The sequence below is a fragment of the Gasterosteus aculeatus genome, chromosome 2 (genome assembly GCF_964276395.1).
Source record: "Gasterosteus aculeatus chromosome 2, fGasAcu3.hap1.1, whole genome shotgun sequence".
Taxonomy (NCBI): domain Eukaryota; kingdom Metazoa; phylum Chordata; class Actinopteri; order Perciformes; family Gasterosteidae; genus Gasterosteus; species Gasterosteus aculeatus.
Window position 1 is genome coordinate 14,763,804 of NC_135689.1, and position 20,588 is coordinate 14,784,391.

Below are 20,588 nucleotides of genomic sequence, written 5' to 3' on the forward strand. Positions count from 1 at the left end.
GAAGACTGACCACACGGGGGCAGCGGATATTCACAAGAAACCTCAATTTTTGTCGTAAATATTACCCATATATGGTTAATAGTACGCAACTGTCAATGCGTTCCTTTACCAAATTACCAACCAGCAATTTACCATGTTATAAGTTGCTCCTGCTCATTTTTATAGGGCTATGACTTTTCAGCTTTCTACCTCTTATGCTTGAATTTATATAAATCAACAATCATTAATATTTTAACATGGTTTTCAAATGGAGTTTGTTTTCAAATCCTCCTTAAACTTCTTCAACTTTCAGATTTTTCAGCTTCGCAAATCTTTCAGCTACAGACACCATTTAAACTTTCAAATGTTGACACAAGTCTCAACTATTTTATGAAAAAAACTGCTTCTTGATATCTTTTGTACTTTTTTCATAATCACTGATTATGTTTCACTAGTTCTTCGCTCCGTTTCTGACTTTTACATGAGTGTGTATTGCGTCTGCTAGAGTGGGGACCTCGAGGGCTAGAGTGTGGGGCAGCGCAGGAATCTGGTTAAAAAAAGATGGAACTTCTGTCCTTACAGCCAAAGTATACACTCTAGAGCAGGGTTTTATACTGTAACCCCACTGTCAGCTGCTGTGTGGGACATGTTATGATGTTCTGGTTTCCTACTGTGTGCTTGTCCAGTGAACGTGGCATGCATGTGACTGACATGGGGGGCGGGTCGTGTGTGTCGGCCGAGGTGCAGAGAGCAGGAGGGTGAAATTCAGTTTCCTGCCCTCTTTCGCGCAGGTGATCATGTGACTAACCGTTAGCATCGCTCGTTTAATAAAGTTTTCCTTTACGACTCACACTAACAACACATGAAGCATCTGACGTCACCGACGAGCGTCTCCGTCCATTACTACGCAGCTTCGATTCACGTAACTTCACGTTTGGCTATAAAGGAATTCCACGGTCACATGACCTTAGGTCTCCCCCGCTGAGTTAAAGGAGGACTAGTGTTGTAGTCTCATTCGGACCGATCCCCCAGGGTGGGGTTCAATGACTGCTTTTGAAAGTGAGTGTTAAGTTGTGTTATTGTCGACCATGCCGTTCGGACGCTAGTCTGGCCCGCGTTCGGTTGAAGTGGGCTGCATCTGGCCCGCAGCTGATTTGAGTTTGAGACCCCTGCTATAGAGGCTTCATTTCTTCAAATTAATGAGGGCATGGTTGTGCTGATTGGATTAATGCGTTCGTGGAATCCCAGAGTTCTTTAGTTTTGGCTTAAGGAGTGTTAGAGTGACACAACCTCTGCTAAAAGCCCCATAGGCTCCAATACAAATCTGCCGACATATTTGTCAAAAAATCCAGAAGGTACACGTTTTGTCAACGGCCATAGGAGCCGTATTTATTACCGGACAGACATAAAACACACATCCATGCGTTCGGTAGAGTCTTGGGTCTCGTAAAAACGCCGTATTTTTTAGATAGCTGTTATAGTTTTGCGCTGAATGCCATTTGTTTGAGGTGTGGATTCTGTGTAACTCGTTGTCCTGTGTCTGCCTTTTGCAGCAGCTCGTTAATGAGCACAGGTGCGTCGTTGTCGTGGTTACTCGCTCACACGCTGCAGGATCTCTGTCTGTGGCTCACAGCTGCTCCTATGACTTGATTAGTGGAGTCACATGACGCAGCTATGCTTTCTGTCAACAGACCAATATGATTAAGACACTCGCCCCCCCTCCCCCCTCCACCCTGACCTCTTCTCACTGTTAATCACTCTCAGTCAGTATGTCTGTCTATTTCTCCTCCTCTCTCTCTCTCTCTCTCTCTCCCTCTATCTCTTCCTCATCACCCCTCCCTTCCTCACCCTCTCACCCTCCCTCCCTCTATCTACACCCCCCCCACCCCACCCAATCCAATAATTTCAAAATAAAAGCCCCATGGAGGGAATTTTTACTGTAATGTTTGTGATGAGGCCTATTAATTAAAAACTTTTAAGTGTGAATAACAAACATTCTGTCTCCCACTATGAATATTACTCGTACTTCTAGTACTACAACTGATACTTCTACTACCATACTACTAGTATTTCTACTGCTATTAATACTACAACTACTACTAATGTTATTACAAATACTACTATGGCTAATAGTATTACAGCTGTTTCTACTGCTATTGATATTAAACCTACTATTACTGCTCTACTGCTAGTACTACTAATACCACAATTACAACTATTCATTTATTCATCTCAGCTTTTGTTATTTCTGTACTTTTTAAAATTCAATTAAGCTCCTGCAACTTCTTAGAAAATCTGATGGAATTCAGCTTCCCCACTTCCTGTATTTTCAGCAATTCTTTAAAATAATTTGTTTTTCTTATGCCTCTATTAACAGCAATGTTTTAATTTAATACTAGTTTAATACTACAACTACTACTAATGTTATTACAAATACTACTATAGCCAATAGTATCAGTATTCCTGCTGTTTCTACTGCTATTGATACTAAACCCACTTCTACTGCTAGTACTACTAATACCACAATTACAACTATAACTAATACTACTACTACTATTACTACAAACAATTTTAAACCTCTTTTTATTCATCTCAGCTTTTGTTATTTCTGTACTTTTTTAAATTCATTTAAGCTCCTGCAACTTCTGTTTTGTTTTGCAATATTTCACATTTATTTCAGCTGTTTTCATTCCTGCTTTTTCAGCAAATCTATTGAAATTCCTTTCAGCTTCTCCCATTTCTGTATTTTCAGCAATTTCAAATTCATTTCAGCTTTTCTAATATCTTTTATTTCAGCAAATTTATTCAAATTCCCTTCAACTTTCAGTATTTTCAGCTATTTTAAAAAGTTAATTTTAGTTTTTCTCTTCAGATGAGAAGAGAAAAACGTTTTTAGTTTGTTCATCTATGGACTAAAAGTGTAATAGCAGGTTGAGCTGGTTCATTCCCTCTTCGGCCCCCTCGAGCTGGTAAGAGCCATAAATCTGTTCAGAGTGTGCCTGATACAGATATGGATGAAGGCTATTACAGCTGATTTATGGACGTATTTGTGAATGCCAATAAACTGTCACCTGAGTGGAGCAACGTGGCTTTCAGCTCTGACTCAGCTGGTTCAGCTCCACTCACGTAGTGCGGGTTTCTGACCTTCCAGTATTCGGCCCCAGCTTAGATACGGTCGGTTATAAATGCAGAGCTGTGATTAGGCTCAGCCTGTTGATAATGTGCAGTAACCTCTGGACACGTTGGATTTGCTTGATATGGTCGAGATAAAGCAAGAGCAGTAATATAAGCGTGGCTCCATGACCTCTAGCTGTACTCAATAGTTAGTCTCAACACGCAGCAGCTTTAAAGGATTTCTGATCCAGTTAATCAATATTTAATCCAGGATACTTTATATTGCTTTGTATTGTTACACCCACGCCTTCTGAAAACAACAAAGCATCTTCTCTGAAGAAATTGAGAACTTCTTCAGAGAATACCAGGGCAGGATATCAAAACGGAAATCTTGCCTAAAATGCAAAATGAAAACACCTTGTTTTAATCTTATAAATCTAATAAATATGTGTATAAAATCCTTTTTTGCATAAGGCTTAAAATATACTTCTAACTGCGTCCACAGGTGCTGCAGAGCTGTGGGAGCCCTGAACTTCTGCGTTCGGTGATCTCCCCGCATCTCTCCATGGACACGGTGGACTTCCTGCGGGGACACCTCACCCCCAAAGAGATGACCATCTTTGAGCTGCTGGGGGATGGATGGACCAAACCCAGGTTCTAAAAACAGCTGCATTCCAACAGCACGTTTAACAAATCGCGGCACAATTTTCCTCTCATTCTCACACACTGACGACAATGTGGTACCCTGCAAAACGCAGAGGCTGACCGTTGCCTGACATCTCTTACGTGATGTGCACCTTAACGGTCCCATTCTGACCCTCCTGTGCTCCCTGTGGCAGAGCGGAGTGGCCCAGGGATCAATGTGCGCCTCCTTATCACCCTAAGTTTCGTAACGACTGGGAGCCGCCATTGGAGCTCCTCAGGACAGCCGCGTGGGAAACAGAGGGAGCAGCGGGGCCACTGGGGCCCCCCAGCAGCCCCGATTACAGACAACATGCAGCTGAAGATGTGAGGGACTTATTTGTTAGCTGCTGTCTGTGAGTGCACAACCATAACAGGTCCTGAACGCCAACCATGTAACAATCTGTCTGCTTTTTCAGTATTATGGAACACAATCCTCTAACTCAAATGGGTCAAATGGGTACGTAGGGAAGTCCTTTACCAACTTTGCCGTCGCTTTCACCCATAAAATACCTCACTGTTTGACGAGAGGACACCATTTCTCCTAACAGGTCTTACAATGGGGCGCCCTCCGCTCGCAAATATGCCAAAATTCGCTACCACTTTGTAGCACGGAATGCCAACGAGCTGTCGGTGCTGCAGGATGAAATCCTCGAGGTAAAAAACGCAAATATGGTTTTTAATCTAAACCAAATGCAGATTTTAGTATCTGGCCGGGACGATGCAAACTCTTGTTTGTTTACCTTTTGGGAAGGTCATACACGGCGAGCTGTGTGCACACCTGTTATGTTGTTTTGTTTCTTTTGTTTCTTGAAAAACCAACAAACACACACAGTTTCAACATGTATGCATGGATTAATTGGTCTTAAACCAATATGAATAACGTCCACCGTTCTCCGCTGTCGGTCTTTGTCTTTGCATGTTGCAACGAGTCAATACACTCATATGAAGGCTGCTGTCAGCTTTCATACTGTGAGTCACACTCATTAGGTATATTCAGGCGAGGTCCAGTGGTTAGAAACAACCTCCACTGACTGCTCAACAGCAAGCAAGTTCAAATACGGCATCAGCACTTATATTATTTAGCTTATTTCAGTAAGATTTCTTCCTATTCTTATTTTACCTAATTTTGTCTGATTAAATATATTTATATGGGATAAGAGAAACAGGGCTGCTGCATTTCATTGCATTTTGATGAACTGTACCTTTTAAAATATATATTAATAAATGATTATAAATTAACTAAACAAGGTCAGAATGACATAATTCCCAAATACAATAATCATTCCGATGTATTTACACATGTATTGTAAATAAAAACTTTGTGACAAACCAAACTAGACTGTAAAACAAAGAATGAATGAATGATGAATGAATAGATTTGTTCTAACCTACACTGAGCAATGAGTGAATGGTGAACAGTAGCTTCCAGAAAACAGAACAATTAAAAGAAATGAACCGTTTTTCTGTTTTCAGAAGACCAGCGGGGACTCGGAGCTGCAGGAGGTCATAAAGCGGCGGCAGGAGAGGATCGACTCGAACAACGCGGACGGAACCTGCTGAGCAGCACGACGGCTGCAGCAGCTGCTTCAATCAACCTTCTGCTAATTATAATCCACAGGGGGGACATACTGAGATGTGGTACACATTCTTAGTCTATATTTATTTTGTATCATACGACTTGCATGTATTCCAGTGTTTTCTTATCTAATTATGTTGCTTTGGTTTTCATTGCCTCATTCAATTTTCGTACGAACAGGGGGACATATGAATCTACGCACAGTTGTGTTTGTGGGAGCACGTGTGAGCGCAACATGCATGTAATGTACATATATGTACCAGCTGTGTGGTCAATGTTTCTGCTCATTGGCAATATTCTAGCTGTTTACCTAATGGCTTAAATAAACAAGCAGTCCGTATCTCTCACACATCTAAATCTGTGCCAGAACGTTTGACACATTTTCTGATATATAGCCAATTATTTTCGTATTGCTGTTTACGAGTATAACAAATAATCAAACACACTATGTATGTCAGAAGTAGTCTCATCCCGTTGGTACCTGCAGATCAGCACCAGGTATTAACATGAATAGTGTCGCTTTTCATAAAATTAATCATGCATGTTTATCGTCAATAACAGTGAGACGCTATGATGAATGTGTTTGTATGCAGCATGATGCATGCATATGTGTAATGATGTGATGTCACGAAATGAAGATTAAAGCAAAACATTCAGGATTTAAAGTTGTAAATATGATAAAAACGTTAGAATTTGGCAAATCTTTTTTTTTTTATTCAGAATTCTTGTGTTGTCATTGGATCAATAATAGCAGAGGTGGATAAACAGTCAATACATTGGCTTTATTGATTAAGATAAGAACAAGAGTAAGAACAGAAATGCAGTAACTAATTCGTCCTCAATTACATAGGAGTTTTGATCTGTCCATGTAATTGTCTCATTTTATTGTTCTGCTTCACATTATAGTTATTAAAAAAAGATCCCTTTAAATACCTTACAATTGCATCTCTAAAGCCATACTACTGTTGTTGAAGACACAACACATCCCATGAGCACTAAAAACCTGGCAGAGAATCTGAAAAAACACCAGCACTAAGAAAAGATTGTTCCCACACTATCGACTGGATTATAAAACCAAACAATTACAATCAATGCATGATTCAGAAGAGGATAAAAGGTCACTCCTTGTAGGTGCAGAGCAGAGGATTAAAGTTGTCATTTATGGAGATAAGCGTCAAGCCAGAGGTCGCCTGAGTTTTTCAGTGACCTGAAGAAAAGGGAACAAAAATACACAGTTCACACCCGACAGTTTAGATTCGGTCATTACAATACTTTCTTATTACATCTTCATTATTCTGACAGTTTCACTGCTCACTGCAATGCTATAACCTGAAAACGTCTCCTTCTGCGAGTAGATGATTAACCTGGATTGGACTTACCTGAAAACATCAGCGAAGCCTTGCCACATTGTCTTCACCTGGTAAGGGATGCCATGTTTGTCACACAGCGCGCGGACCTGGGGGGCCACCAGGTGGTAGTTATGGCGCGGCATCGTGGGAAACAAACTTCAGAGACAGAAGGGAGAGAAGAAGCTTCAAACATGTCTCAACAAATGCATTATGAAATAATAAGGGCGTCAAAGTAATCGTTTAAAAATAAGGGACGGGTGCTTTCACCATAGTTCTTTTTTTTTTTGAAGTAACATTTAGCATTTAAAGCAGTTAGGCCACATAACACCCAATGAAGGTCACTGCATGCTAGAGGAGCTTAGATTTATTCGAATTTGAATAATTATCTATAATTTCAGGAGCTTTTGTCTGTTCTTCCTACAAACTTTGAAGTGATGTTCTCCTCCATCACTGACTTACTGGTGTTCGATTTGAAAGTTGAGGTGTCCACTGAACCAGTCGTTGAAGGGGGACTGCTTGATATTACAGGTGGCGTGTAACTAAAGTAAAGAGGATGACACAAGACGTGTTCATACATCAGCCGAATGCAAAGCTGGCTCCGTCGGCTGTAAATCGGGTACCTGCATGGACAGCCAGTCCTGGTGCTTCTCGTGGTCGATGTTCATGGGCAGATGATTCATTTGAGTCACCCACACAAAACAGTGGCTCTCCAAAACCCTGATGTAAGCCAGCAGAAGACCAGTGACTGAACGTTTCGTCACACAATATGATCACGCTGTTGTAGAAAAAACTTCATATTTTTTCATAAAGGTTTTGATGGCTTTTGGGTTTCACCCTCCAGTATAGCTTGATCTGTCTACATCACTGTGAAAGGTGGTGTTTACCTGACGAAGCTGATGAGCAGCATTGAGCCAAGCAGGCCATACAGGGGGACAGAGCAGCAAAGGTAGCGCAGGTAGTGGGACAGAGAGCAAGCCAGGTCCTTCACAAAGACAGCAGGGTTTATATGAGTCATATTTGTATTCAAGATTCCTTCCAACCAGATGTAACCCTATATGTAGAAACCACTTATATATAATCTGCACTGTAGCACCCGGAAGAGGGCATCTTACCACCCAGTCGTGGCGGGAAATCATGGAGCGCATTATTTGAATGTGGAAGTAAATTGGAATGAGAAGCGGCGGTCCAACTAGAAGGAGAGAAAAAGTAAACTTATTGTTCCTGTGTTTTCAGTTTTCATAGTTTCACTCTTTTTAAAATCAATTTCAGAAACATACCGAGGAAGAAGTACTGGTGTTGGTGGTGGTAGGGCATGTATTTGATCTTTTTTATGCCGTACTGTAACAGAGAGGAATACAAAGTGAAAGGATGAAGAAAGACCGAATACCAACATGTCTAAGAATAAAAAACATCCACCACTCGCCTCCACCGGTTGAGTTTTACCAATCACGAAGAGGTGCAACATGTTGACGTCGGGGTCCTTACTGAAGACGTTGGGCTTGGCGTGATGCTGGTAATGCCTGTGATTCCACCAGTTGGCAGATGCTCCCTGAGAAAACAATCCCTTAATATTTGTGTACGGTTTGTTTAGAAATAAAGAGGTGCGACTGAGAACACCAAACCACCTTCAAATGGCCGATGGTGAACTTGTGCAACACGTGGTTCCAGCTGGACTTCTTGAAGACGGACAGATGGCCGAAGTCGTGCTGCAGCCACCCGGCCTGCAACTACAGGAGAGGAAGAGAAACCGGCGTTAGCTTAAAGTTTGTTGACAATAACGGCGTGCGGCGAAGGAATGTTCGGGGTCACCTGAGAGGTTGCCAGCAGGAAGGCGCTGAGAAGGGTGAGCGTCCAGCTGGTTCCCCAGACCCAGATGATCAGCCAGGCCAGGGCCTCCAGCAGCAGGATGTGACCCAGGTGGAAGCAGAAGAACGAGGGCCGAGCTCGGAACAGACCCTCTCTCTCCACCTTGGCGCGTAAAGTGTGGAAATCCTGTATGATGGTCGCCTGAGAGCGGAGACGAGCAGACGCCAGTCAGTGGGGGTCCAAGACTAAAAGGGGAGGTTCTCGCAACATTTGAGGACGTGCAGCTATACAGTTTTAGCGCAGGAGATGCAAAGAGACACGAAAAACAAGGCATGTAGGCAGTTTGAGTTGTCCTCAGGCGTTGGACATGGTCCCAACGCTGCCGCGAGACGCAAGAAATGAGATGTTTATTTTTGCTTGAAGAATCTGAGACTGATCTCACGCTTTTGTTCCGGTCCTGGCTGGGCTCTGTCGCTGCCAGCTCTCCAATCAGCAGAGGCTTCAGAAACTTTTGCACACACTTTAGATCGGGATGAAAAGCAGTGAACGCCTCCTGGAAGAAACAAAAATTCGGGGGGTAAATAAATTTTTTTTTTTTTTAAAGTTTGCCAAATGAGTTTTACAATCTCAGTAAAAGGTCACCGTGGCATCCTCTCCGGCGTAGTGGCTGATGACCCGGATCCCTCCCGGGTGCCTTTTGGCCCACTGAGTAATGTTGTACACCTTCCGATCGATTACCAGCCACTGATCGCTCCTGCTGCAGTGGCTCTGCACCTCCTGCCAAGTGTACACGCCACCTGCCCGCCCGTTGACCTGCTCCGCGGGCTCCGTCAGCTGGCCTCCACCTCCCATCCTCGCTGGCCTGCTTCCACCAAAGGTTCGGGTCAGCCGCAGACTTTGACACCTGGGTGTTCTGGAAGAGAAGAGAAAAGATGAGGCGTCTCAGGAGAGGTGTTTATCCTCCTCTGGCATCCAGATGAGATCAACAGATCAACAAGACCAGACCCAAAGACAAAAGTGAGTGAACACCAAGAAGTGGACGAATCAAGATGTGGTGACGACAAAGATGTGACGCCATGTCCTGTTGCTGTCTGTCTGTGCTGCAGTGATGGACAAGCTCAACAATGAGTTATTGATAAAGATCACTGCAAACAAAAGCCAGCCGGCGCCCAAGAAGTTCCACGTGGAGCGAACGACCAGCGACCATGTACCGCTCACCTTCGACTCAAACCCACAGCAGGTGACTGAATGGCTCAACGCAAAACGATTCTCTAAACCGTAAGTTACACACGCCGCTTATCAAGACATTAACAGAATCAACTGAAGAAAAGAAAAGGCGTAACTCTGACAATCTCACTAGTTATGGACACAATAATGCTGTTTTTTTAATCGAGGTGTAACGCACCACAAGAGACCAGAGTGAACTCAAGTGCAGAGCGCAGTTTTATTAGCGGGGTACAGACAAGGATCAGGCGTGGTAGTGTCCGGTGAACAGGCAGGGGTCGAAAAGCCAGGCAAGCAGGGAACAGACTGAGGCACCGTCAGGGAGCAGGCGAGGTCGTAGCTGGAGGTCAGGCGGGGGGTCGAGAGCCGGGAGCGCGGAGGTAGGCAGAGGTACCGTCGGGGGTCAGGCAGGCGTGAACGAGGTCTGGGACAAAGGAGAGATCAATAACAGGTAGGCAGAAACAGGATATCTAGAGAACGCTCAGAATGTGATGGCAACATGCACAAGACTTCGCACCGGCTTCTGAGACTTCGGCAGCTTAAATGCCCAGCCTCTCCTGATGAGAGACGAGCCACAGGTGTGTTGGTGGGAGTGGCCGTGCCCGCTCAGTGGGCTGATCCTGAGTGGCACAAACCATTGTCACGTGCCACAGAGGGGTGACTGAGATCCCGAGCTTCGGACCTTAGTACTCCGGAGACGGGGAACGTCTGTTTGTGACACGAGGCTAGAAGAAAACATCACTCTTGAGTCTAGTAGTGTCCTACTTCGGTAAAAAAATCAAATTAAAGCTTAGAAATAATAAATACAAGTTCAAAAAAACTTTCAAATCATTGTTGGAATGCATTAGATGCATTCCAAGTATTGTTCTTCGAATCTTTATTAGTTGGAATGCTTTAAGCATTCCAAGTATTGTTCTTCTAATCTTTATTAGTTGGAATGCTTTAAGCATTCTCCTTCACACTTTCAGCTATTAAAACCATTCAAATATTAAATTATTCAGCTCCTTCAGGAGAGGGGTGCTATGACTTTTCAGCTTTTTAGCTCTTAAGCTTGAATTTATATAAATCTATAATCATTAATATTTTAACATGGTTTTCCAATGGAGATCGTTTTTCAAATCCTCTTAAACTTCTTCAACTTTCAGATTCTTCAGCTTCGCCAATCTTTCAGCTAAAGACACCATTTAAACTTTCAAATGTTGACATAGGTCTCAACTATTTTATGAAAAAAACTGCGTGTGTATTGCGTCTGCTAGAGGGGGACCTCGAGGGCTAGAGTGTGGGGCATCGCAGGAATCTGGTTAAAAAAATATGGAACTTCTGTCCTTGCAGCCAAAGTATACACTCTAGAGGCTTCATTTCTTCAGATTAATGAGGGCATGGTTGTGCTGATTGGATTAATGCGTTCATGGAATCCCAGAGTTCTTTAGTTTTGGCGCAAGGAGTGTTAGAGTGACACAACCTCTGCCAAAAGCCCCATAGGCTCCAATACAAATCTGCCGACATATTTCTCACAAAAATCCACAAGGTACACGTTTTGTCAACGGCCATAGGAGCCGTATTTATTACCGGACAGACATAAAACACACATCCACGCGTTCGGTAGAGTCTTGGGTCTCATAAAAACGCCGTATTTTTTAGATAGCTGTTATAGTTTTGCGCTGAATGTCATTTGTTTGAGGTGTGGATTCTGTGTAACTTGCTGCCATGTCTCTGCCTTTTGCAGCAGCTCGTTAATGAGCACAGGTGCGCCGTTGTCGTGGTTACTCGCTCACACGCTGCAGGATCTCTGTCTGTGACTCACAGCTGCTCCTATGACCTGATTAGTGGAGTCCCATGACGCAGCTATGCTTTCTGTCAACAGACCAATATGATAAAGACACTCGCCCCCCCCTCCCCCCTCACCTCTACTCACTGTTAATCACTCTGTCAGTCAGTCAGTCTGTCTAATTCTCCTCCCCTCTCCCTCTATCTCTTCCTCACCACCATTCCCTTCCTCACCCTCTCACCCTCCCTCCCTCTATCTACACCCCCCCACCCCACCCAATCCAATAGGTGCGCCGTTGCCGTGGTTACTCGTAAACACGCTGCAGGACATACACATACACATACAACTACATCTCCTTAAAAAACATTTTTCAAAAAGGCAAAAGACACAAACATGCTTAAATAGTCTTTATTTCCTTTGATCCATCTTTTGTCCACGTGTCACGACACCAGAACCACTGATGAGTCAATTTGGTGAAGCTGTTAAATGAGTCTTGTTCCTGAACTTCACACCCAGATCAACAATATACACTTTGAAAGATGATGAGGTTTCCATCAAGGTACAGAAATTCCCATCTGTTCAGTGTCATTTTTAAATTAAATATAAATCAAAAATAATTGACCACAACAAACAAAAACATCAAACATCTGATCTGCAGTTAGTAGCCTGTATGCATTTACTGCTCCTCAGAGGAAAAGTCATTCAAAAGGGTCTAATGATTCAAGTACATATCTTACCATGAATCCCTATGCGGCCTCTACGCAGCACATGGATAGACTGCAGGAGCCCCCCCACTCGCATTAAAAAATATACATGAGAAAAATAAAAATTAATTCTTCTCATCATTGGTATCCCATTATTGTGTATGTAAACAGTTCTTAGCATTTTTAACAAATCTTAAAAAACAGCAGTGCAGTACTGCTTACAATAAATTACAATTATCCTCCAGAAATGGTTAAAACATATACATTACCTTTTTTAATTAGGCATCTTCTGTTTGTGTTTTGTATGCATTATATTTTATGATGTTAAATTAAGTTCTATTAAAACACTCAAACACACACTGCACACATTTTCTTTTAGGTTGCATTGTTTGTAAAGTCAGCTTCTGCTTTGCCAGTTGGAGGTTTACACTGGAGGTGTAAAGACAGAGGATGAATGAGGGAATAATGAGGAATATTTAGAAAGTGGCGAAGAGTATTTAGAGAATATCTTCGTGGCCTTTTTGTCGCCGTATTTGATGCTTGAAAATGAACCTTCAGGGACTAAATCCAGAACGGCTCACGTCCATAAAAAGCACCTTGTTGCGAAAACTGAGGTCAATAATACAGATTTTAAAGAAAGACTCGACTGACCCGTCAAGCCACCAGGCAGCCGTTTGAGAGCGGAGTATCAGAAATGATATCCATCAGGGCCCATAACTTGGACGCTTCCAAGGATCTCAAATGTACCATGAACAGCTTCAAAATGTTTGAGTCTTACATGAAACTGAATACACCACATGGTCTTCATTCAAATGATAAAATGTATGGAAGAACTTTTTGATATCTGGAGATGACGCGTCTTTCACTCCTGTGTAATGAAGTTGTTTCAAGCACACATTAACATGTTTAACATTATTTCTACGGTCTACATCGAGTTTAAAGCACCAAACCAGTATTTGGAAAACCAAAGACAATTGGAACAGGGATGGGTGAATATCAAATGTCGGGTAAGAGGCATAGGGGAATTGCCTGGGGCAGTGAGAGCATGGAATATAACATCTGGCATCTCAAGAACTTGCTTACAAGTGAAAAGCCCTGTTTTAGTTTTCAGAGTCTTTATGTCTGACAGCTGAAGGCATCATTTTGCCTCCATCTCAATATAACTCAGGGAGTTCGTTGCATACATTCCTTTCTCTTCATCACCATCCTTCTCTCACATGACGTCAGCCCGTTTGTCCCTAACTTTGCTCCTCTGTTTAGTCCTGGCCTTGAAAGCGGCAGAATTGAAAAGATGCTGTTGAAGACAAGAATTTAATTAATCAACAATGTTTTTCCTTCTCACACTTGATGCCCCTCGCTCTCCATTTTGCACCATGTGTAGCTGAACACTGATGCTGCATAAATTACATACTCAAAAATGCAATCACACACACACACACACACACACACACACACACACACACACACACACACACACACACACACACACACACACACACACACACTCTTTAGGTCAGATTGTTCAGTGAGCAGGTTGAGATGCCGTTACCTTCTCAAATCTAGAGATCTTGGTGCCTTTCACCGTAGCGTCCAGGATGAGGGGAGGGCCGAGGCCGAAGATGTCTCTCAGTAGTGGGTTGAACTGAACCGAATCAGAAACACACTACAATTAAAGACGTGGGTCTGGAGACACTAATCCATACTTCAGGAGAAAAGTATTTCTTGGCCTGCTGGTATCCCCATATGTGACAAACGTGTACGATGTAATAACAACATGAACAGTCAAAAAAAAGAAAAAGAATAAAAAAAAAAAAAATGAGTGGATCACATTGACATGTTTGAAAATCTACGATCCACTTTTAACATCTACTTAAATATGAAGAACTGAATAAACTGATCTGTAAAGTCATCTTACAGAGGACCTAAACTAGTGTTGCCTTTCAGTAACATTGCTATTTGTCAGCCTACTGAAATTGGCTCTTGAGTATCAACCTGAGGAGTTTGTTTATTTGAATCTATTTGCATTATGAGACGAAAAAACTAACCCTCCTATCCCTCTATGGGGGTAAGGCAGAAATATGTGAATCAAAAATAATCACGACTCGGTTTAACCCATGAGCGGACCGTGAGCGAGGCTGTACGAGCAACTTCTTTCCTCTGCTTTAAATCAAAGTCATACGCTTCACTAACGCGACAAACGATACACCACAGCTTCAGTGCGTTTCCTGACCTGTAGGTGGTGTCTGACCCCGGACTCCAGGATCTCTTTGAAGGCGTCGTAGATTCTTCTCCTCATCCAGCTGTCGATGTACACGCTCTCCATTCCAAAGCTGATCTTCTCCACGTTGAACTCCTCATTCTGAAGGAGAAGAAAGGAAACAAAGTTAAAGGCAGTTTATTGCAAAAACAGAAGAAAAATCCTCACACCCCGTTCCTGCTATGACACAAACCTCGATGTAATGTAGCACATCTCTGAAGACGGAGCGCTGTTTCCGCCGGTCGTTTTTGGCTCTATGCTTATTGCCATCTGTGGCTAAACTCTTCAGACTTTCACACATACTTTCACTGTCCAGCTCAAATTCCTGCACACAAGAGACAGATTTAGGAAAAATATAAACAAAAGGGTACACAATTGTGTGTGTGTGTGTGTTCACCTCATCTATATCCCGTCTGAGCTCCACCAGCAGGGCGATTGTCTCTCCCACTGCGATCCTGTAGTTGACGTCACTGCTCTGCAGACACGCTTGTAGTTTGGGGAGGTGACTACAGGGAGGGCGAGAAAGTCAATGCTGGATTTATCACAATGTCACGCCCATAAAACGTTAGAGAACTAAACAACAGGGCTAACTTTGCTCTTCCCTTTAGTGTGGACTGAAGGGTCTACACCGATCCATTCATTTTCATTCCGTTGGCTACACTCACTGGTCAAGCAGAACAGTCAATCTGGATTCAGGACATAGCGTGACGAGCAGCGACCAGGCCTGCAGGGCGGCGTTGTGTAGGGCTGGACTGCCAGGTTTGGGGGTGGGCAGCGTTCCCTCTCTATTGGGGTAGGAAGTGGTGAACACGCTCTCCAGTAGGGCCAAGGACTTGATCAAGTCCTGAGAGGTCCAGTGTTCATGTTGAGGGGAAACCGAAAGAAAGTACAATGAGGGATGAGAAGACGACAACAACACTGTTGAGAAGTACATATGTATTATCACAAATAACAGAGCCGTAGACACACATTTGATCATTTTATCCAGGAGATTCTTCAGAAGGCTTTTGTCACTCAATATGTTTTAGTCATTAATAAGTAAAAACAGGTAAAGAGAAATCTGAACTACAACAATTTCCCTGAAACACGGCAAGAATACAGAGATCACGATTGATTCAGCCTTGTCCTCACCTCTCCTTCTTCAGCGGTAGACACATAACAGCACATCCCCAAAGCTCTGGCACACTAATGAAAAAGAAATGCAAATACAATCAAATGACCAGACATTTATTGAAACAAAGACAGAGTGAAGCGTCCCTTTGCACTGATGCAAAGTTTGCAACATCAAAAGACATGACCAATGCAGTAGTTGCTAGGATAATCCTAAATCCTAGTTTTTGTTCATCACTAGGTCACACCTTCCAATGGGCTATAATTGTTGCTGCAAAGTTCCCAAGCTCGAGAGCCAAAAACAGTTGGTGTTAAGTCACAATGTGGGAATGATCCTAAAATGTTCCTCATTTAAAAAGTGCTCTTATCTAATTTTGAAGGGGTTTCTGTATATGAAAGAACTCAAAAGTTTTGCACAATATCAGAAGGTTTATGTGATTACTCACACTCTGGCGGACTGCTACGTTGGCACCGTTGTCAATTAGAATGGCGGTGAGGATGGGGCGGACCATCTTGAAGCCCTCCTCCGCCTCGTCTCCACCCTCCAGCTGGATACAGAGCAGAGTGAAGACTGTGGCCGCCGCTGCCTGCTCCTCCACGCTGCCTGAAACGGGGGAAAGAAGGCGTGTATGTGTTTAACTGCAGTTGTTTGACTGCATTTCTGCTCCACCGTGGGAGCCAGAGGACAACATGTTTTGTGCACTACTGGGTTACTTCCTCTTACCCTTTTTAAGGCTCCTTTCCAGGCAGTCGGTGATGGTGAGGCGCCTCTCTGTCAGAAAGTCGTATAGCACTCGGGAGGAGAATGCCTGTCGCAACGACTCGAGCCCCCCCAGGCGCGTCTTAGTGCTTAGAGGCACGGAGGGGATTCATGTTAAAAATCTTTCACTGCTGACTGTTGTACTATTTATAATCACTGGGTGAAAGAAAACACAAGCTCACCTCTTGTCCATCAGGTTGTCTATGCACTGCTTGAGCTTGTCTTCGGTTTCTTCCTGCGCAGTCTGCTCATCCACTTGCTCCCCTCCTGTTGGAAGAATCAACACACAGCATTAAGCTACCTATATTCAACTTGATGTGTGTAGTTTTACTGTGCTAATAAATATGCAAATAGAAGCCAAGTGCACCAATATGTTGGCTTCATTCCTTTTCTTTGGTGTATGTAAGCGGTACCTTGCCCATCACCCAAAATACCTAAGCACGTGTGTATTAGATCAATATATATATACACAAACCTAAGCCCTCTTCAAGCACAGAAGTGCACTCGCTGGCACTGCTGCAGTGGCTGACAACATCCGACGTCAGCTCATCGTCGCTGGCACCAGACTCTCCCTTCACCCCATTTCTAACACCTGGAGACAGACAAAAACAATAGAAGGGAAACAGTGAGGCGGGTGAATACTACGGGAGAGGGGGATGCTCAGGAGGACAAAATACCAAAACACAACAACAGGAGGCAATGACATGAGGCTAAAGGTGCCTCGCGGATTAGTCTTCTCTATTAATACATCAAAAACACCCTCTACTACTACTAGTATACCAAAAACTGACTACACATAGCTGATTCTCACAACTTAAGACCAGACCAGTTGAGATTCTAAAAATGCACTGTTACAGTGGTATGACTCAAGTTTCATTGCCCATGTAATTTATACATTTGCTCTTTAAAACGCACTGTGATCAATCCCATAACACAAAGGGTTTGATTATGATGTTAATAACCATAGTGGAATAATAGAAAATCCTTCCATTGTCTGCGATGTTCCATGTTTTTGTGTTGATACTGGGCGGTAATTGGTGTTTTTATTGTTTCCACACAGCGTCGTCCTGTGAACCCCAAGAGGCAGCCATGCTAAGCTAACCAAGATTCCTGCTGACTCGACTTTTTCTACTGTGTGTGGGATTAATGGAGACCAGAGTGGCCATTCACTTATTCAGTGGGCCAGTATGTTCAATCCAGAATGACACACACACTGTGTTGTGTTCATGTTTAGGTCAACCGGGACAGTAGGGGTCACTTTCAGTGTTGCGGCGCGTCACATCGTTGTAGTTGCCCCCCGTAGTCCATTTCTCTGTGGAAAAACATTATCCAAGTACAACAAGCCGCAAGCCCAATGTAGCCAAACAGTTTGAACAATGTAGCTTTGGCCCAGTGACATTTTTATATACTGCTGCTGCTTGAACAGTAGCTGGATAATTAAATGCCAAAACTGTGCTGTAATGACACAATTTTTCCATGTTGATGTCCAAGTGGTGGCTGCCTTTTCACTCACCTCAGTATCCTACAAGTAAAACCAGGTGTGTGTGTGTGTGTGTGTGTGTGTGTGTCTCTCTCTCAACTGGCAAACCTTGTGAAATCTCCAGCTTTTCATTCCCAAATGATTAACATGCCTTTATGAGGTAATGTGCTGCACCCTCTTCCTTTCACACAGCTATCATTCCCAGATGAGATAACACTTGCAGGCCTGTGTCACTGACTGGCTTCCGAGTCAGCATCCTTGACCCACGGGCCACCGGACGGGTTACTTCAACGCTACGCAAACAGTTACTTGCCAGTTGCAAAGCAGCCCACGCACAGCAACGATATGATATGCGTGCGCTCTGAGCCACGACTCGCGTTGCTATTTTCTGCTGACATAGCAATCACTCAAACCGCTCCAGCTGTCACTCCCCGAGGGTGAGAATCTGCTGACGGAAAAATCAGAAGTCCAAGCCAGAGTGTGGAGTTGGAGCTTTTGAGTCCCTTGACCAAAGCTACAAGACTAACTGAACCGGTCTCTACAGGCTGCTTGCCTTACTACAACTTTGCAAACGGGACCACAGATTCTGTCCAATTTTCCGCCTGTAGAGACAGAAGGCCTTGACTGCATTAATCCAAACGTTGCATGATCGTTTGGACTCAAGTCACTAAGCAGCCTGTGCAGGTAATGCATGAATAGAGAAAAGTTCTAACTATTCAGTGCAAGAGGGAGGCTGCCGGGTTCACTGCATGCACCCAAAGCGGGGTTCGGGTACGCATGGACGAGCCTCCAGCTGGACACAGCCGTGGTCAAGGGGTCAAGCCTAAGACAAGTTACCTTTCGGCGAGGCTTTTGCCAACAGATGCAGCTGAAGGACCTCTTGACGGAGAGAGCCTGTATGTGACGTATGTGACGGAGGGATGAGTGGTTGGGAAAAGGGTGTGTAGATTGGAGCAAGAACGGTGAACAGACGCATGAATGAATGAAAGGAAAGATGGGTCAATACAGGGATGACCATGATGGGAGAGAGAGAAAACGTTAGAAGTGAGCACATGTTTCCTGGAACTGAAATTACATATTAAATAATACTGCAAACTAAGAATCCCTGAATTTGTTAGTAGTATATGTCTTTACAAGTTACAACACAACAATGATTAACAACAAACATACAGAGAGTACTGGAGCGTGAGCTTGCCGGGTGTCGTCACTCCACACAACGTGAGCGTGCTGTAACATCCATAGGTGTAAAGCCCGCACAGACACACGCATGCTGCGCACATCTACTCGAATGTGTTATACAACGAATAAAACTAGCAACTGTGACATCCAAGCAGTTTATCTGTGCGAAACGTACTCGTCTCATACGTAAAATGCACCGATAGCCCACGCTGCTCTAACAGAGTCTGACCAAAGTTACGTTACCTAACTTTTACCTGGCACGTGGCTGCTAAAAATAACCAGCTGTTAACCGTCACCCTGCAAGTGTAGCTCTATTAGCTAATCAGGGCCCGCGTCGCAAGCGCAAATGATCGTTTAACCGGAACCGAAAATGACCAAACTAAATCCAACGATGCCGCATATTAACGATTAAAACGCAGAGGTTTAAGCATACAACCCCGTGGCTTTAACACGTTAAGTGTTACATGGCAGTCTGGGGAAAATGGCTAAAGTTCGAGACGAAACGTCATCGCTGTTTCATGAAGCCACGTGGAAACGATTCCCAAACTATACAACAACACGGCGGCTGAGCGCGTATCAGCGCGAAAGTACCGCGTTCGTGGCACTTTAACCGCGACCGCCGGTTACTCTGCCAGAAAGTGACCGGTGAGTTCGCACGGCAGCTTTCGGCGGACTTACCCGGCTTGCTGGAGCCACGTTTCCCTTTTTTGCCCCGCGGCATTTTGAGCGTCGCTTCTGGTCCACCGTCCACAACCAGGCTGACCGACTGACGTAGCCGAGGCTAGCTAGCAAGCTAGCCGGAGTTAGCCCGCTCGCGGGCGGACCGTCGGTTCTGCTCCTCGCGGACTCGACGGGTGGCGCGGCAGCGGGCTGGAGGTTCTCCGTGGTTTACCTCGAGCTCCGGAGGGGGTGTCAACGTCCACTAAACGACACCCACTCTCGCGCTCTTGCTCGCGGTGGCACGTGTCCTCTACGAGCACCGAACCACCAGCGACGCTCGGCGACTCCGCGCTGTTGTCGGTCCCGGAACGACGACGACGAGTCGGCGCAGAAGCGCCTTTCACCAACGGCGGTGACGGTGTATTATCTGTGGCGGTCCCCCGGTAATCTGTATCTCACGCCGGGCTGGGACAGCGAGTGGTTTCCAGAGTGTTTGGGACGGGGTTTAGAGCACGTTGCTGTCGCGAAGCCCACCATCTTCCTCTCAGTAACAACTGGCCGAACCGGCAGCGGGGGGGGGGGGGGGGGGTTGCCAGTTTGGTTGCGTTAGCATCCCCCGCTTGCGCGGTCCAACACGACCCGTCACATGATGCGTGACTTAAGTCACAATGTCTCCTAGAGTAGACTAGACGAAGATATAGTGAATTATCTGAAATAAAACAATCTCATTTTGGTTTATGAAAGCACTTTTCAATAGAGGAGGAGAAGACATGCAATGACTACAAAATCATAATAATAGTTGTGAGACAGATTATAAAACGCTGGGGGCTTTAATCCTGTTCCATATCCCAATTCTTTGCCAGGCTGACTGACCACATTTATGTGTCTTGTATTAAATAATAATAGAGTCCATTTCAGTCAAATTTGACAGTGGGCAA

General features: G+C 44.2%; 3 protein-coding genes across 5 annotated transcripts; 1 reads left to right on the forward strand and 2 right to left on the reverse strand.

Moving 5' to 3' along the window:
• Window positions 1-2,917: 2,917 nt before the first annotated feature.
• On the forward strand, window positions 2,918-5,337 carry LOC120829776 (epidermal growth factor receptor kinase substrate 8-like protein 2). Its single transcript, XM_078086233.1, has 6 exons — window positions 2,918-2,948; window positions 3,599-3,747; window positions 3,933-4,101; window positions 4,194-4,234; window positions 4,326-4,497; window positions 5,251-5,337. The coding sequence occupies exons 2-6, from the start codon at window positions 3,659-3,661 to the stop codon at window positions 5,335-5,337; spliced, it is 558 nt and encodes a 185-aa protein (XP_077942359.1). The 5' UTR covers window positions 2,918-2,948; window positions 3,599-3,658.
• Window positions 5,338-6,039: 702 nt separating this feature from the next.
• LOC120829775 (acyl-CoA Delta-6 desaturase) lies at window positions 6,040-10,156 on the reverse strand. 2 transcript variants are annotated; one of them, XM_040194176.2, is made up of 13 exons: window positions 9,914-10,156; window positions 9,151-9,421; window positions 8,951-9,061; window positions 8,512-8,709; window positions 8,328-8,429; window positions 8,126-8,251; window positions 7,980-8,040; window positions 7,815-7,891; window positions 7,587-7,684; window positions 7,323-7,419; window positions 7,162-7,241; window positions 6,733-6,858; window positions 6,040-6,560 (listed from the first exon to the last, which is right to left on the reverse strand). In XM_040194176.2, the coding sequence occupies exons 2-13, from the start codon at window positions 9,358-9,360 to the stop codon at window positions 6,509-6,511; spliced, it is 1,338 nt and encodes a 445-aa protein (XP_040050110.2). In that variant the 5' UTR covers window positions 9,361-9,421; window positions 9,914-10,156; the 3' UTR covers window positions 6,040-6,508. The 2 variants fall into 2 exon arrangements, with proteins under 2 accessions (XP_040050110.2, XP_040050111.2); XM_040194177.2 differs by having other exon boundaries at window positions 10,048-10,146.
• Window positions 10,157-11,894: 1,738 nt separating this feature from the next.
• Window positions 11,895-20,326, reverse strand: ifrd2 (interferon-related developmental regulator 2). 2 transcript variants are annotated; one of them, XM_040192781.2, is made up of 13 exons: window positions 19,669-20,237; window positions 18,649-18,705; window positions 16,807-16,923; window positions 16,514-16,598; window positions 16,296-16,420; window positions 16,018-16,175; window positions 15,593-15,646; window positions 15,127-15,305; window positions 14,859-14,967; window positions 14,655-14,786; window positions 14,435-14,563; window positions 13,754-13,846; window positions 11,895-13,498 (listed from the first exon to the last, which is right to left on the reverse strand). In XM_040192781.2, exons 1-13 carry the CDS (start codon window positions 19,709-19,711, stop codon window positions 13,418-13,420), a joined length of 1,362 nt encoding a protein of 453 aa, XP_040048715.1. In that variant the 5' UTR covers window positions 19,712-20,237; the 3' UTR covers window positions 11,895-13,417. The 2 variants fall into 2 exon arrangements, with proteins under 2 accessions (XP_040048715.1, XP_040048717.1); XM_040192783.2 differs by lacking the exon at window positions 18,649-18,705 and having other exon boundaries at window positions 19,669-20,326.
• Between the last annotated feature and the right edge of the window lie 262 nt (window positions 20,327-20,588).